This window comes from Pelobates fuscus, chromosome 1, assembly GCF_036172605.1.
Source record: "Pelobates fuscus isolate aPelFus1 chromosome 1, aPelFus1.pri, whole genome shotgun sequence".
Lineage (NCBI taxonomy): Eukaryota > Metazoa > Chordata > Amphibia > Anura > Pelobatidae > Pelobates > Pelobates fuscus.
In genome coordinates, this window is record NC_086317.1 from 93433753 (window position 1) to 93447635 (window position 13883).

Genomic DNA, 13883 nt, shown 5'->3' on the forward strand with positions numbered 1-13883 from the left:
CTGATCAACTTAAAAAGAGGAAGTGGTACCAATTTAATTTAGGACACAAAGGGAAATTCCATTAGTATTCTGTTTAATTGCCGATGCCCACCTAAAAACAAGCTAAGGGAAATTCTGTTCTGCGCTTACATAGGTAAATAAAATACATTTAATTGTTATATGTTTAGTTTGATATCAATATCACTAATGTGCATATTTAAATAATCTATCTACTTTCTATTACGGATTCTTTGTAAACAATTTAACATAGGTTTGAGTTAGAATTGATTTGCTGTTGATGAATGGAATAACCATTTATACAATCCTATACATGTCAGACGCATTGTATCTCCTAATAACAAAAGCCTACAATTTTGTATTCTTCTGTTCTTTACTTCCTCTTTGCTCGTATTATTTTCTTCAACAGCCCTAGGTAGTGCCTGCCTTGAAATAGGGTTGTAAGGGATTCTATCAATCAATTATGCATTTTTTTTCGAAGCAGACTAATGCCTCGTTTCCACTGAGCGGATCGGTTTGGGTCTGTACAGTTTGGAAGGTTTAGAATGGTCCAGCCCATTCTGGTGAGCGTTTCTACTTCAAGCCAGCCCTTCAGGGGCCATGCGGGGTTTAGAAAAAATGCTCTTCCTGTCCACCAATCAATGGATTGTATAGTAGCTCCGCCCTAACTAAACCGTTCCATTTCCTATGGCCCTACATCTGAAGCAGGAGCCTGAGTGGATCGGTACGGCTCGCTTATATGGACCAGTTTCAGAATGGAAACACCCAAAATAGCGAACCGAACCGATCTGCTCAGTGGAAACGAAGCATAAGTTACCTTTCATGATTAAAGGGGCACCCCAGCACTATAAAATCTTCTTTGCAAATAAGTTGTTATTGTGCGAGAAGATCTCGAACGCCAAATTACCCGAATGGGTTAAGCCTATTTATGTTAATGCTTTAAAATCAAATTCTGGCAGAAGGCACCTGATTGCACTGCCATTCTACTTCCTTTGATGGTTGGCGACTTCACCCAGTAAGCCTCAGAATGGGCACCGTTGATAGGCTAGGAGCGTCACCAGGCATTTTCAGACAACCCCTCCCCATTTAAAAAAAAAAAAGGGAGTGAAAAAGATACTATTTTTATTCTGATAGTGTTCTAGTCCTTAAAGGAACCTTATAGGCAAAAAAGGCAGCCAGAAGGTGACGATTTTGGGGGTATTAGGAGCTCGGGTTTCTGCCAGAATAAGCATGTGTAAATTTTGGTAATTTGCTATTGTTTATTTTGTTTGCCTTATTATTGTCACTTTCATTTTTTGTCTTATTGATTTTGTGCTTCTTGTTTGTTATACCTAAGGAGCAAATCTAGTGTGCAATCTCTTTTCATATATTGGATTTTGTTTCGGCAATTGAGGGAGTGCTTTGGAATATTAGCACCTAGTTATACGTATTTTATTACATGGTCTCTCCATACTGTATTGTTGTTAAAAAAAAAAAAAAAAAAAGTTTAGGAATAACACATCTAGTGAATTCCATCCAGATATGGCCAAAATTGATATATCTAATGCTATAGGAAAAACTTCCACTTTAGCAATACCTGTGAGTAGGGCTGAGTACATACACCCAGATTAGTGTCAAAACCAGTCTTGTGCTGTTATGGTGCTTAGAGTGCACTTTTAATAAAACTATGTATAAAACAGATTAGCTGTGTACCACCAAAGAAAACACGTATGTAAATCTTTTTTCATGTTTTTTTTTTTTAGGGGGGTCAGGGATATATGAAATCTAAAACTTGCAAAAGCTGTAGATCTTCCCTTCCCCAGCATAGACGTTGTGGGGAGAATGACCAGTTAGTGACTGTACGTCCTCACACTTGGGAGGGGGGACTGATCCAGCAACTTAGACACTGGAATCAGGCAAGTGAGAGAGAGGCTATTTAACCCTTTAATAACTTGGGGGGAGGGATACTATAATGATAGGAATACAGTTTTGTCTTCCTTTAAGCATTATTAAATGCAGTCCTCCTTGGAATATTGCAAAGCCTGGCATACTGCACATTTGACACTTATAGAGTTCACTTCAAGATAATTGGTCCTTTGTCTTCTAATTTCAATATAGCACAATTTCCACTGCGGACATACATCTGCTAATTTATTTCTCAAAAACTTCTTGTATATACCTCACTAATAGGAAAGTGTTAGTTGTGACTGGTTGGTGTATTCTCCACGTTAATTAACACCTTCTTTGGCACAGAGGCTCACAGTAAGGCCGTGTTTTCTATAGTTACAGAAAACCTCAAGAGGGTCGATGTGTGAAAGCAAAGTATTTTTCAGAAGAATAAAAAAATTGTCTGTTGCTAGATTTAACAGAGATTACATTGTATTGGGACTTCAGATATTTTGGAGATGTGAAACATTGTTCTACTTTGTCTACCACATCATATCTCTGTTGCAATAGTCAATTCTTCTACAGAGCCCTGTGTGTAGCACAAATGCTTGGTGTATGTAAAATATGAGGGTGTTTTGCCTCCATATAAAGACATTTTTGTATTTTAGTTCTATATTTAGGAATCCGCATTCGTACAAATTCCATTAGGTTAAAAAACAAACAAAAAAAAACCCACAGCGGCAAGTTATTTGCCCATTTTTGTTGCACCTACGATAAGTAACAAATCTGGTTGTTTGTGTTTCAATGGCATTATTTTCTGAAATATGGGACATGATGGACCATATCTCTTTAGAATTACTGGTAGGGGGAGGGGAGTCGTTTTATTATTACTGTAATGCAGAAGTATATATGTAAATCTTTGTTTACATTCATATTCTAGCTACGTGTTCCATATTTCAAATACATTATTTGCTATTTGTTAATTTTTTTTTAAATTGAAAACTTTTGTTATTGAATGGGTTATGAATGGGTTATCTTTCCTAACACCTACTCATAGAAGAATACTTAAAAGGAACACTACTGCGTTAAGAATACATTTTTGTATTTTAATGCTATTGTGCCCTGGTCATCATTTAGGTGACCAGGACAGTCTTCCAGGATTATAAAAGGGTATTTCTTACCTTTTCTCCCTCGCAGCTCTGGTCTCTGGCATGTAGGTCTGCCTCTCGGAGATCATTGAGATTGATGATTTCAGCCAATCCAATGCTTTCCCATAAGTAAGCATTGGGAGGCTAGTGTGCATACAAGGCAAAACATGACTTTAGTGTTCCTTTAGAGTTTCACAATGAGGATAATATAATGATATCTTAAAGGACCACTATGCAATGGTCTTCTTGTTTTAATCCTGCAATTTAAAACATTGCAGTTTTGTAGAAACTGCAATTCTTACGTTGCAAGGTTAAAAACACCTCTAGTGGCTTTTTCCAGACAGCCTCAAGAGGCGCTTTCACTGCACTGTCAAGTGAGGTTGCAGTTCATAGGAAAGCATTGTATGTGTGTGTGGTATTCGATTGGACATCAGAGACCCAAATGATGTAACGTGAGGCGCTGGAGAAGCGATACGTCTAAAACTTTTTTTTTTTTTTTTTTAACGGAAATTGTGGAGGTAGAGGTACCCAAACCTAATCCGCAACTAGGAAACTAGCATCTGGAATACAGGTTTGTATTCCTAATGCTATAGTGTTTCTTTAATATGAACAGAGACTAGATGTAAAGTGGTCCTACTCAGATTAAAGGGTTAAACCATATTTTGTGTACCATAAAGTATAGATGAAATGTTGTGACCTATTAAGTGGCAACAGGCTATCTCTTCACCAACAAGCACACTCTACTTTCTGGTAGAAGGATAGGTTTTCTCAATAAGTGGGCATTTAGAGAACTAATGTTAACGGACTGATCTTAGGTTTAGAGTTTTCGAACAAAAAAGTTGTCACACAATCTCCGTAGAGACTGACTACAATAGAATGTTTATAGACTACTATATAATTTTTTTATAGAATTGTTATTTTTTAAAATATTTATTACTTTATTTCCATCATATTTAATGACAGAACTGTCCTGAAAACAATTTATGCATTTAAACTCAAAGTTGTGCAGTCCAGTAAAATCTAAAAGGATGCATAGTGAATAAAACTGAGCAGGGATACATTTTCTTTTTGATGCCAAATGTGTGTTTAACTGGAATGAATTGTTAGGAATGCTACTATCGAACTGGCATGCAGTGTCATTCAGTGACACAATATTTAGCAGTTTAATGTCTGGCGTGACCTTCAACTACTTATGCAATGTCTGGCATGATCTTCCCCCACCTAATGTTTTATGCCAACGTTACAAAGGAATGCCAGATCTCCTTCAGTAAAAATAAAATGACATTTATGGTATTTGCAGGGGAAATTGCAAATAGAAAGCATGCTTTAAATATTCTTGCAGTAACACAACATTCCTTCTAAATACAAAATAAGGTGCAGACTTGGTTTAACCTTTGGAATGTTAATGTCTGTGGAATGCCCACCCTGTCTGGTTACCCATCTGTGCTCTAGTGTTACCACCTATCTAGGCATACTCCAGGTATGTGATACATTCTTACATGCCAGCGCTGCTGCTGGCATTCTAGAAGGTGCCCATCCTCTACCTGTGAACACCCCTGACCAGGGAGCCCATTGCTGATGGTGGTTATTTATTGGGGCGAGGTGGCTGCCATCCCTATCAGTGTGCGGGCCTGCTGATCCGGCAGATGGGTGGGAGTGTGTGTCTGAATCCATGCCAGGGGAGGAGGCATCAGACAGCAGAAGCACCTGCCCCTCCTCCTCCTTTTCCAGTGGATGGAGCGGCCGCAGTGAGCTGGCTCTGGGCACACTAGCCGAGGAGGAGGCGACGCGATGGTGACACCGGGCCGGCCCTTGTGTGCGAGCTGCGGCCGGTCCTTGTCAGCATGACTGTGCGCCCGCCGCGCCCCCACTGCTCGGTGCTCAGCTGCTTTGTGAGTCTCCCATCCTTGTGTGCAGGGACCAGCAATAGCATGGAGCAGGGCTGGGTGTAGACCGGGGGAGGGGAGAGCCATACCCACCCTGTGCAGTCAGCTTGGCCGGGGCATGTTCCGATTTGTGTACATTTGTGTACACCTCCATGTCGGGGTTCCATACGTTTTCCAATGCCGAGTAGTAGGTTGCATAAGGTGTTTATAAGTGTATTAGGTGATGGGGTGAGTGTTTGTTGTGTGTTGCAGTGAGGATACAATCCTGTACATTGTGTTTGTGGTGGTGTTGCGGTTCCGATGTGTATATTGTTTTGCCCAACCCATACACCCATTCTGGAGATGGGAGGAATGATCTTGTTTTGACTGCTGAACACATTGCAGGGCAACAGGACTTTAGGGATTCCCACAGGCCAGAACATTACAAAGCAGTATGTGTGATGGATGCCTTTGTTATCATATTGCCCATTAAGGAATAGATTAAAAACTATGTTTTGTTTTCATTTTTTTTCTTAAATTTTTTTTTTTTACCCATGGTGACTATAGCTCTAGGTAATTATCATTTTTGCTTACACATGGTGCATGAATTCTTTGTGCTTCCTGCATATGAAAAATGCTATCACAGCCATTTTTAGTGGCTCACCTGTTGTGATGGAAACGACTTTGCAACACATTTTGACATTATCTGTGTCAGTTATACAATTGCAACTAACCTGGCAGTGAATTGTATGGTGTTTGTTCTAAATGGGTTTTGAAATAGTTATACTTGTAGTTATGTTAAATGCTGTATGGGGCATTAAATGTTCTTTCCCAGGAATAAAAGGTCCTTTAGGTAATAGGTGATCTGTCCTTTCCTTGCATTAGTGAATAGTGAAATTGTGTATAATGTAAGTGCTGCAGTCCTTTTACCTATGTAGAGACATCAACAGTGATCTTCCCTGTACGTCATCCAAGTACATAATTGATCTTGGCTTTCAGAATGTTCTGTTACAGTTTTCTCTGGACAGGAATAACTGAATGATCAGATGATCGTCTTCTAGCACAGTTTGTGTGCTGCAGTTCCTTACAGCAGAATACATAAAATGGCATTATGATAATGCTTTTAGTGTTTGCGTTTAGCAGGTTGAGCATCATGGGAGATGTTGCCCAAACTCAATGGATCTGCAAAGTGTTCCCTTTCATTCATGCAATGTAACCAGTTTATTATTTGTAAATCTTTTTAGAAAGTTGCACAGTATTTCAGCTATTAGTTCAAGTAAAAACAATACTACTATTGTACCAGATTATGTATCTTCTTAATCTACCTACAGGTTTCCAAAATGTTAAAAATGTCTAACTACGTCACCTCACAGCCATGACACACCTGTATTACTTAGCACAGTCTCTATTAATAAATTCTCTAGAAAATCATATGCTCTGACTCATAAATTTCATCAGCAGAACTGAAAGTTACCTTAAAACTAGCGTTTATGTTCACTTTCCTCTCACACTTTGTTGTTCATGCTTTTTTATGGTCGCTTCTCTCCATTGTGTGTTATCCCTTGTTTCTTCTAAGTTCTCATTTCATAGCTGCATGTTTTCTAATCCATATTAAAATATTCCTCTCCATTTATATCTTTCTCCTCTCTGCTACATATAAATTCACCCTTTCAATTTTAGTTCCCCTTCCTTTCCTTGCTGATCTCACACCGGCCATATCCATAATCTAAACTTCCTTCTTCTTTACTTCTCCCGGTTCCTACATCAACATATTCCTGTTCTACCTTCACATTAATCATGTTTCCTACAAATCGTAATTCACTTCTTATCCTTCACATTAGTCTTTCTCCTTACTGTATAAATTACCATATTTCTCACCATATTGCTCCCCATCTCTGTTTTAGTCCTGTATGTCAAATTTCTTCCACCTCCATTCTGTTTCTCTTCTCCTGACATCAATAGTAAGTAGCCCCACTTATGGTTGTTCCCACCCTGGTAAACAGGGCCGGACTGGGAAGAAAATTCGGCCTGGGCATTTTTTTAATTACAGCGGCCAACTAAAAAGGGGGTGGGGCCAGATAGGGTGTGTTTTGTCATCACCAATGACAAGCACGCCCCATCACAAAGTGAGCATGTTGGTTTAATGCTCTTCCAGGGCAGACCATGAGCTCTGATGAAGCCCTCTGATGGACCCTATATTTGTTCTGCACAGCACAAGCAAATTTAATAATATGCTTGCACTGTGTTTGCTTGAAATTTGTCTCTGGTGTCTCCATAGATGGGATACCAGGAGACAAAAATATTGTGTTGGGTGATATGTGAGGGTGCTGTGAGTGTCAGGGGTGCAGTGTGTGTTAGTGAGGGTGCTGTGAGTGTCAGGGGTGTGCAGTGTGTGTGATTGAGGGTGCTTTAAGTGTCAGGGGTGCTGTGTGTGTGTGTGTGAGATTATATCCCCCCTCCCTTCTTACCTTTAGCCTGGGAGGAGGGATCGTGCTGCTGCCATCCCTGGTGGTGCTAGTGGTGAGTGAACTCTAGCCTGTGGCAACGCTCCGAATCTCGCGAGAGGAACCCGGCGGAGCTGTAAGTTAGAGCTCCTCCGGGTTCCTCTCCTGTCTACCTCCCTTCCTCCCCTGCCGGCGGCTGCAATAAACCACATGTGGGCCAGTGAGTGAGATTTTTGATCTCCCCACCGGCCCTTCATGAAATGCAGCAGGGCCGGAGCTCAGATAGTGCCGGCCCACGGATTGTGCCGGCCCTGCATAGACTGAGAGGGGAGGCCAGTCTGGGCCTGGACACAGTGTGCCACCATAGAGACTTCAGAATGCCACTGGCTTGCCATCACAACTTTAGCACAGGGTTTGCTCTATAGTCTGACACATTTCACTAAAGGGAAAGTGATTGTTTTAGAGCTTATCAATATATCAACCTGCAGAAACTTTACGATGTAAAGTTTCATCACACATTCTCCTTTTAAATGTTATGTTTGAAAAAATCTGCAAAAGCCCATCATGAAGGCAACTAAAGAACATTTTCAGGATTTCAGTTGAAAAACTTTCATTTATTAAAAACAAAACAAACAAAAAAACCGCTACAAATTCACAAACATGCCCTTTCACCTATGTGTGTGCAGCAGGTAAAGTGAACAGCTATAGATAATATTTTGTAATGTCTAGCATGTGCTTTAGTGGTACAATTCACTTTGCAAACATGAGTACTTTATACTAATAAAGATAAGCAATCTCAGGTTTAGGTAATTTTCTCTATTCAGTTGCTAATTCTAGCAGTAGATTGTATAGCTTGACACAGATAACCTTTGTATACTAATTAGTCTTCCTGTGAACAAGCACTGTGTCAATGCATATGATGGTGTCTTGCTGCAAGAAATATATGTACCGTATATACATGCACATAAAAAATGCCTTACACGTAAGATATTTATTTTTATTATTGTGCAATAGGGTGAAGAGCCTCCCAGTCTAGAATATATTCAGGCCAAGGATCTTTTTCCGCCAAGGGAGCTGGTGAAGGAGGAGGATAAACTGCAGGTAAGGATCAGACATGTTAGAACATGCAATCTATAGCTGTAACTCTATCAGTCTATGTCTTTGATTCCTTTTGGTAGCTTCTATAAATACTACTCTTTTGTAAACACTGAAGTAACCTGGGATTTCTAGATCTTGAGTAGTATAAGGCATTTTTAGCCTCTGCATTTTGTAACCTCTTCTTCTTTTTGAGCCACAACTAAAGTAAGGCGTCTTATGTAGTAACTAAAACAAAAAATATATATAATAGAGAGATAAAAATATTTGAATCATTTAATAAAAATAAAATATATAAAAAGTCTAAGGAGATGAACCTCATCTTAGTAGAAATACCTCTAGAGAAGTAAAATCAGTGTGGAATATACAAACTGGTAAATTATAGATGTTTATATATTCCACGCTGGTTTTAGAGGGGTGTATCTACTAAGGTACATTACATGTCTCCAGACTTTATATATTTTATGTTTAATAGAGGCTTCAAATATTTTATCTTTTCAATCTCCCGTATTATATATTTGTTAGTCCCAACTTCAGTGGTGGCTGCAATATCATTATTATATTTTATTTGGTACGGGTATGTAACAGAAGCCTTTATTTTATATATTATTATTATAACTTCTGTTAAATTTTATTTTGGAGGTTATTCACAAAACTCAGACTTGTAAAATAAATCATGTGTAACATATTTTTTTTTCTCAGTTTGGTTGTTGCTCAGTTTATGTACAATAGATGAAACATTTCCCCCTGTTTTGTGAATAAAGTTATGTAAGTGTGCTACCTTGAAAGCAAGATCTAGGTTTCTCTCTCTATGACTGGCTTTGGACAGTCCTGTTTTACGGACTGGAGATGACCTCCTTGTTTCTCAAAGTAATTGCATAGATAATAAAATAGGCAATACAAATAAATAACTAATGTTAACAAAAAGATCAACTACTGGGTCTGTAGAAACAACAGAACCAACACACCAGTGGGACACACCAGGAGTATCCAAGAGCTTAACCCTATACGAATATATGAGCACATTCTCCCACAAAGTGAGAGATCCCTCAAACACAAAATGTACAATAGTAGATGTGTGCTTAAAAAGTTTGATCCAACCACAGAATTACCTAGTAACAAATTCCTTAAAAACTATAGCTCAATCTAACCTGGTTCTTATCCTGCAAACAATCCATAAGTCATGTAATAACCTAGGCAATATGTAGATGGGTGCACTTCAAAATTAGATAAGGATTTATAAGCTTAGGACAGTGCACCCTGCATATTGCACAATCAGTATAGCATGGTGAGAATTGAAGGGAAGTTCTTCCACCTCTCCTAAATATCTAGTCTCTAAATAGCACTGCAAAGTCCCAGATACGGTTTCAATATAGATCTTCTCATGTCCCTGATACAATGTAAATGTATGGGGGAGGACAAGCAACATACGTATCTGTAGAGAATAATTGGAAAAAGTGTTCAGCAATAGGCGCCTTCGGCTACCTGCTAAAGACACAGACAGTGTACAGGAGGATGCTAACTAGACAGGATAAGGAATAAAACTAAATAAGTAGAAAATTTAAAGGAACATTATCAAAGTGACAAGTGAGTTATGTGCCAAAAACTGAACAGCTATAAGTGAGTGATAATGTCATTTATTATTTTATAAGAAATGTTACCTGCAAGGGATCACATTTGGTTTTCTTTCTCTCTTCTAACTCTGTTGATTACATTTCTAATTGAGGAATGGAGCAGCAAATACGTTTTGATTTATAGACATGTCTTTTAAATCCTCCTAAAAGAGAATCCAAGAATTGACAACATTTGCACATTTTATAGTGCACTGATCACACAGCCTTTGCATCCATTAGATAAGCCAATTGCAAAAACTTACACTCACTTGTGCAAGAACTTTAATTGAATTATTAAAATAAAAAAAAGTAAAGCAATTACTGTGTTTCAGGTCAAGCATTAATACCAGCATAGGCATTTAGCATGGAGATATTAGACCAGGGAGTTGTGAGAGTGGGACTCCTGGTCCATTTCTTATCAATTTCTTTCACTTATATGGTACCTATTAACTTAGAGAAGTTATATTGAACTGAGGTAAATTCTTTTGTCACAAGCTTTACTATAGTATTTGTGTCTAGTGCATTAATTCACTTTGCAATTGAAATATGACATAGAGGAACTCTATTAAATGTAAAATGTATTTTATAGATTTCATTAACCAAATCGCCAGCAGATGTATAGATAATTAATGAGGTAAATACAGTAATCTAATCTTCATGCTTTTCTTATTCAGAGAGCAGTAAATGTGTGCAAGGAGTTATGGCATTGTGAGAATACATTGAGACCTACCAAGCAAAAAGCAGATGCACATGCAATTGTACTATTTGAGCAGAAGGAAGTTCGATATATATATATATATACTAGAAAGCTGTACCTTCAGGCCACTTACGATAACTACCAAATAATTAGTAGCTGCAACCATTTCCCATTTTTTTTCTAAGCCAACAGTGTGGTGCACTAACCCTCTTTTTAAGTTGAATTAACACTTTCTACAGCAGTTGTTGTTATGCTAGTGGAATTTTGTAATGTTATCAGAGTCCACCCTCAGGTATAGACGTTGGTGTTAGCGGTTAAGGTTATGCGATATTAGTGTGATAATGTAGTAAAGAGCAGGGTAGGACACAGATATTGGAGTTGTGCTTAGAAAATAGGAAGGAACTGTGCCACCAGAGTGGGAAGATACAGTCTCCAAACACTCCACCAGTGATCTGTAAATCCACAATTCCAGTATGGCACAAAATCTTAAAGGGAACTGTCACTTCTCAGGAAATTACACCATTGCTTAAGACATTAGAAATCACCTATAACTTGTAGTAAGCTTTTTTTCACCTTCGTCTTCTTCTCGTCTTTTTTTCTTTTAAATGTATGCTAAGGAGAACCTGTTATGAAAAAAAATAGCTTACCAGAAACTGCTCCGTTCCAGCTCCACTTCCTGGAAACCCTACACACCCAGAGATATAGTTAATTGTGTGCTGGGGTCAAATGTGACATCGGCCTAGAACTGTTTCAGGCTGCCTGATTTCAATTCTGTGCATATAATGATATACACAAAAAATAGGTGGAGCTGTAAAATACTTCCCTCTCTTCAAAATACAGCTGACAAAGCTGAAACAGAAACAGAGGGAAACACAATAGTGCAGATAAATCTTTTAAAATATAGAGTAAATCCAATATCTGTAGATAGCACACTCACAAAAATAGAGCCATAAAGTAACCTGGCTCTGGTCTGGATATCAATAGGATCCTTTAAGGGAGATCCAAACCCCACTCCAGATGATGGAAAGGATTTTCAGGTTTTCAGGTAGAGTAGTAAGGAATAATAAATACTTGAAAATTCTATAAAAGTATATAATTTATTCCAAAAAACAGGTTAGATAAAAAACAAAAGCATATATTAAAGTCCAATAGTCCCCAAAACGCGTTTCGTCTAATAGGCTTCCTCAGTTGGTGTGTGTTGCACATCAAAGTTCTTGTGGTTCTTTTATATCCGTCCATTTGTTGTGGATTTGCTGTATTTTTCTCTGGAACGCATCCTGCGTTCCACCCGGTGTAAACTAATGACTTCCGGTTCCGCTTGGTAAATTTCGCCATCCTGTTCCTGTTTGGCCGATCATGTGATCGGATGTATTGTTTGTGGAACGCACATGCGTTCTATTGAGCGCTCACATCCGCCTCCCATATCAGATACAAGCGGATATGCCGGCTGTGGAACGTAATTTAAAAACACATACCAAGCTGGAAAAGAGACATACATACATACATACATACATATATATATATATATATATATATATATATATATATATATATATATATACATATATACACACAAATAAAGTGTACTAGGTTAAAAAAGCAAGACAATAGAATAATAAGAATGGAAGTGATGGGCAGAAACATGTATATTGCCACTCTTATTGAGATAATATGGTAAAAATAAAATTTTATTGATAAAAGATACATGGGAAGAAATATTAGGGATAAAAATCTTTTTTACCGATGGAATATACACATAACTAAAAAACAGAATATTGAATATTAAAAATTAGCATACAAAATTAGCATAAAAAGTGGCATAGTTCAAACCATTCAGGATAAGTGTATTAAAATTATATATACATCTCATTTCCTCTTCACCTATTTTCTTATTAAAATCTCCACCTCTCCAATTCCTTTGTACTCATTTATTTGCGCAAAAGAATAAGTCTCTTGGGTTGCTATTATGATACGTTTTGTAGTGTTGTGAAACACTATGGGTTTCTAGACCTTTTTTTATATTGCGTACATGTTCTGCAATTCTGACATGTAAACACCTAATAGTTCTTCCAACATAGATTAAGTCACAAGGAAACTTTAAAATATAAATCACATTTTTTGAAAAACAAGTAAGCTGGTCTTTAATAGCAAATTCTTTTTTATCTTTATATGTAAAAGAAGTAATATGCCTTTTTATATTATTAGTTTCTCTACAAGCAAGACAAGATCCACATCCATAAAAACCTTTATTTTTGTTTAAAAAATGTTCTGTAGGTTGTGTTTTAAAACTACTTTTCACTAAAATCTGTTTAAGATTTCTACATCCTCGATAGACCATTTTAGGATTATGAGGTAGAATTTTATTTAATAGAGGATCTTCTTTTAGGATAGGCCAATATTTTTTTTATAATTTTATTGTTGTTGCCACTATGGTTACATATAAAAGGTGTATCAAACGTATTTCTATTAGTGGATTTGTTATGTATTTTTTTATTTTTATAACTTGTAAGATCTTTTCTTTCAATTTTTTTAACTTCTTCCATGCTGGCAAATTACAAAATTGCATGGAAGAAGTTAAAAAAATTGAAAGAAAAGATCTTACAAGTTATAAAAATAAAAAAATACCGTATTTATCGGCGTATAACACGCCCCGGCGTATAACACGCACCTCATTTCCAGAAGGAAATTCCAGGAAATTTCCACCTCTCCCATAGTATTCCCCCCCCTCATCCCATAGTGTTCCCCCCCCTTTCCATAGTAATCTCCCCCCCTCCCATAGTATTCTCTCCCCCCTCCCATAGTATTCTCTTCCCCCTCCCATAGTATTCCCCCCCATAATATTCTCTCCCCCCTCCCATAGTATTCTCCCCCCCCATAGTATTCTCCACCCCCCATAGTGTGTCCCCCCCCCCTCCCATAGTGTCCCCTAGTGCACTTTCCCTCTGTCCCATATTTACTTACCTGTCTTGAAGCGTGGGCCGGCTTCACAGCGCGCACCGCGGAACTGGAACTTAAATTTCAGGTTCCGGTTTCCGGCGGGACTGAAAGGAAGTGTGCACACAATAGTGTGCACACTTCCTTTCAGTCCCGCCGGAAACCGGAACCTGAAATTTAAGTTCCAGTACCGGCGGGACTGAAAGGAAGTGTGCACACAATAG

General features: G+C 38.1%; 1 protein-coding gene across 2 annotated transcripts in view; it reads left to right on the top strand.

Annotated features, from left to right (window-relative positions):
• MTMR4 (myotubularin related protein 4) overlaps nucleotides 1–13883 on the top strand; it is an 87602-nt gene that overhangs the window by 11940 nt on the left and 61779 nt on the right. The window contains exons 1-2 of one of the 2 annotated variants that reach the window (XM_063450067.1): nucleotides 4753–4903; nucleotides 8335–8421. In XM_063450067.1, the coding sequence (XP_063306137.1) occupies nucleotides 4856–4903; nucleotides 8335–8421 (135 nt within the window). In that variant the 5' untranslated portion in view covers nucleotides 4753–4855. Of the gene's footprint in view, nucleotides 1–4752; nucleotides 4904–8334; nucleotides 8422–13883 lie in introns of those variants that run through there. The other variant, XM_063450068.1, reaches the window with a different exon arrangement.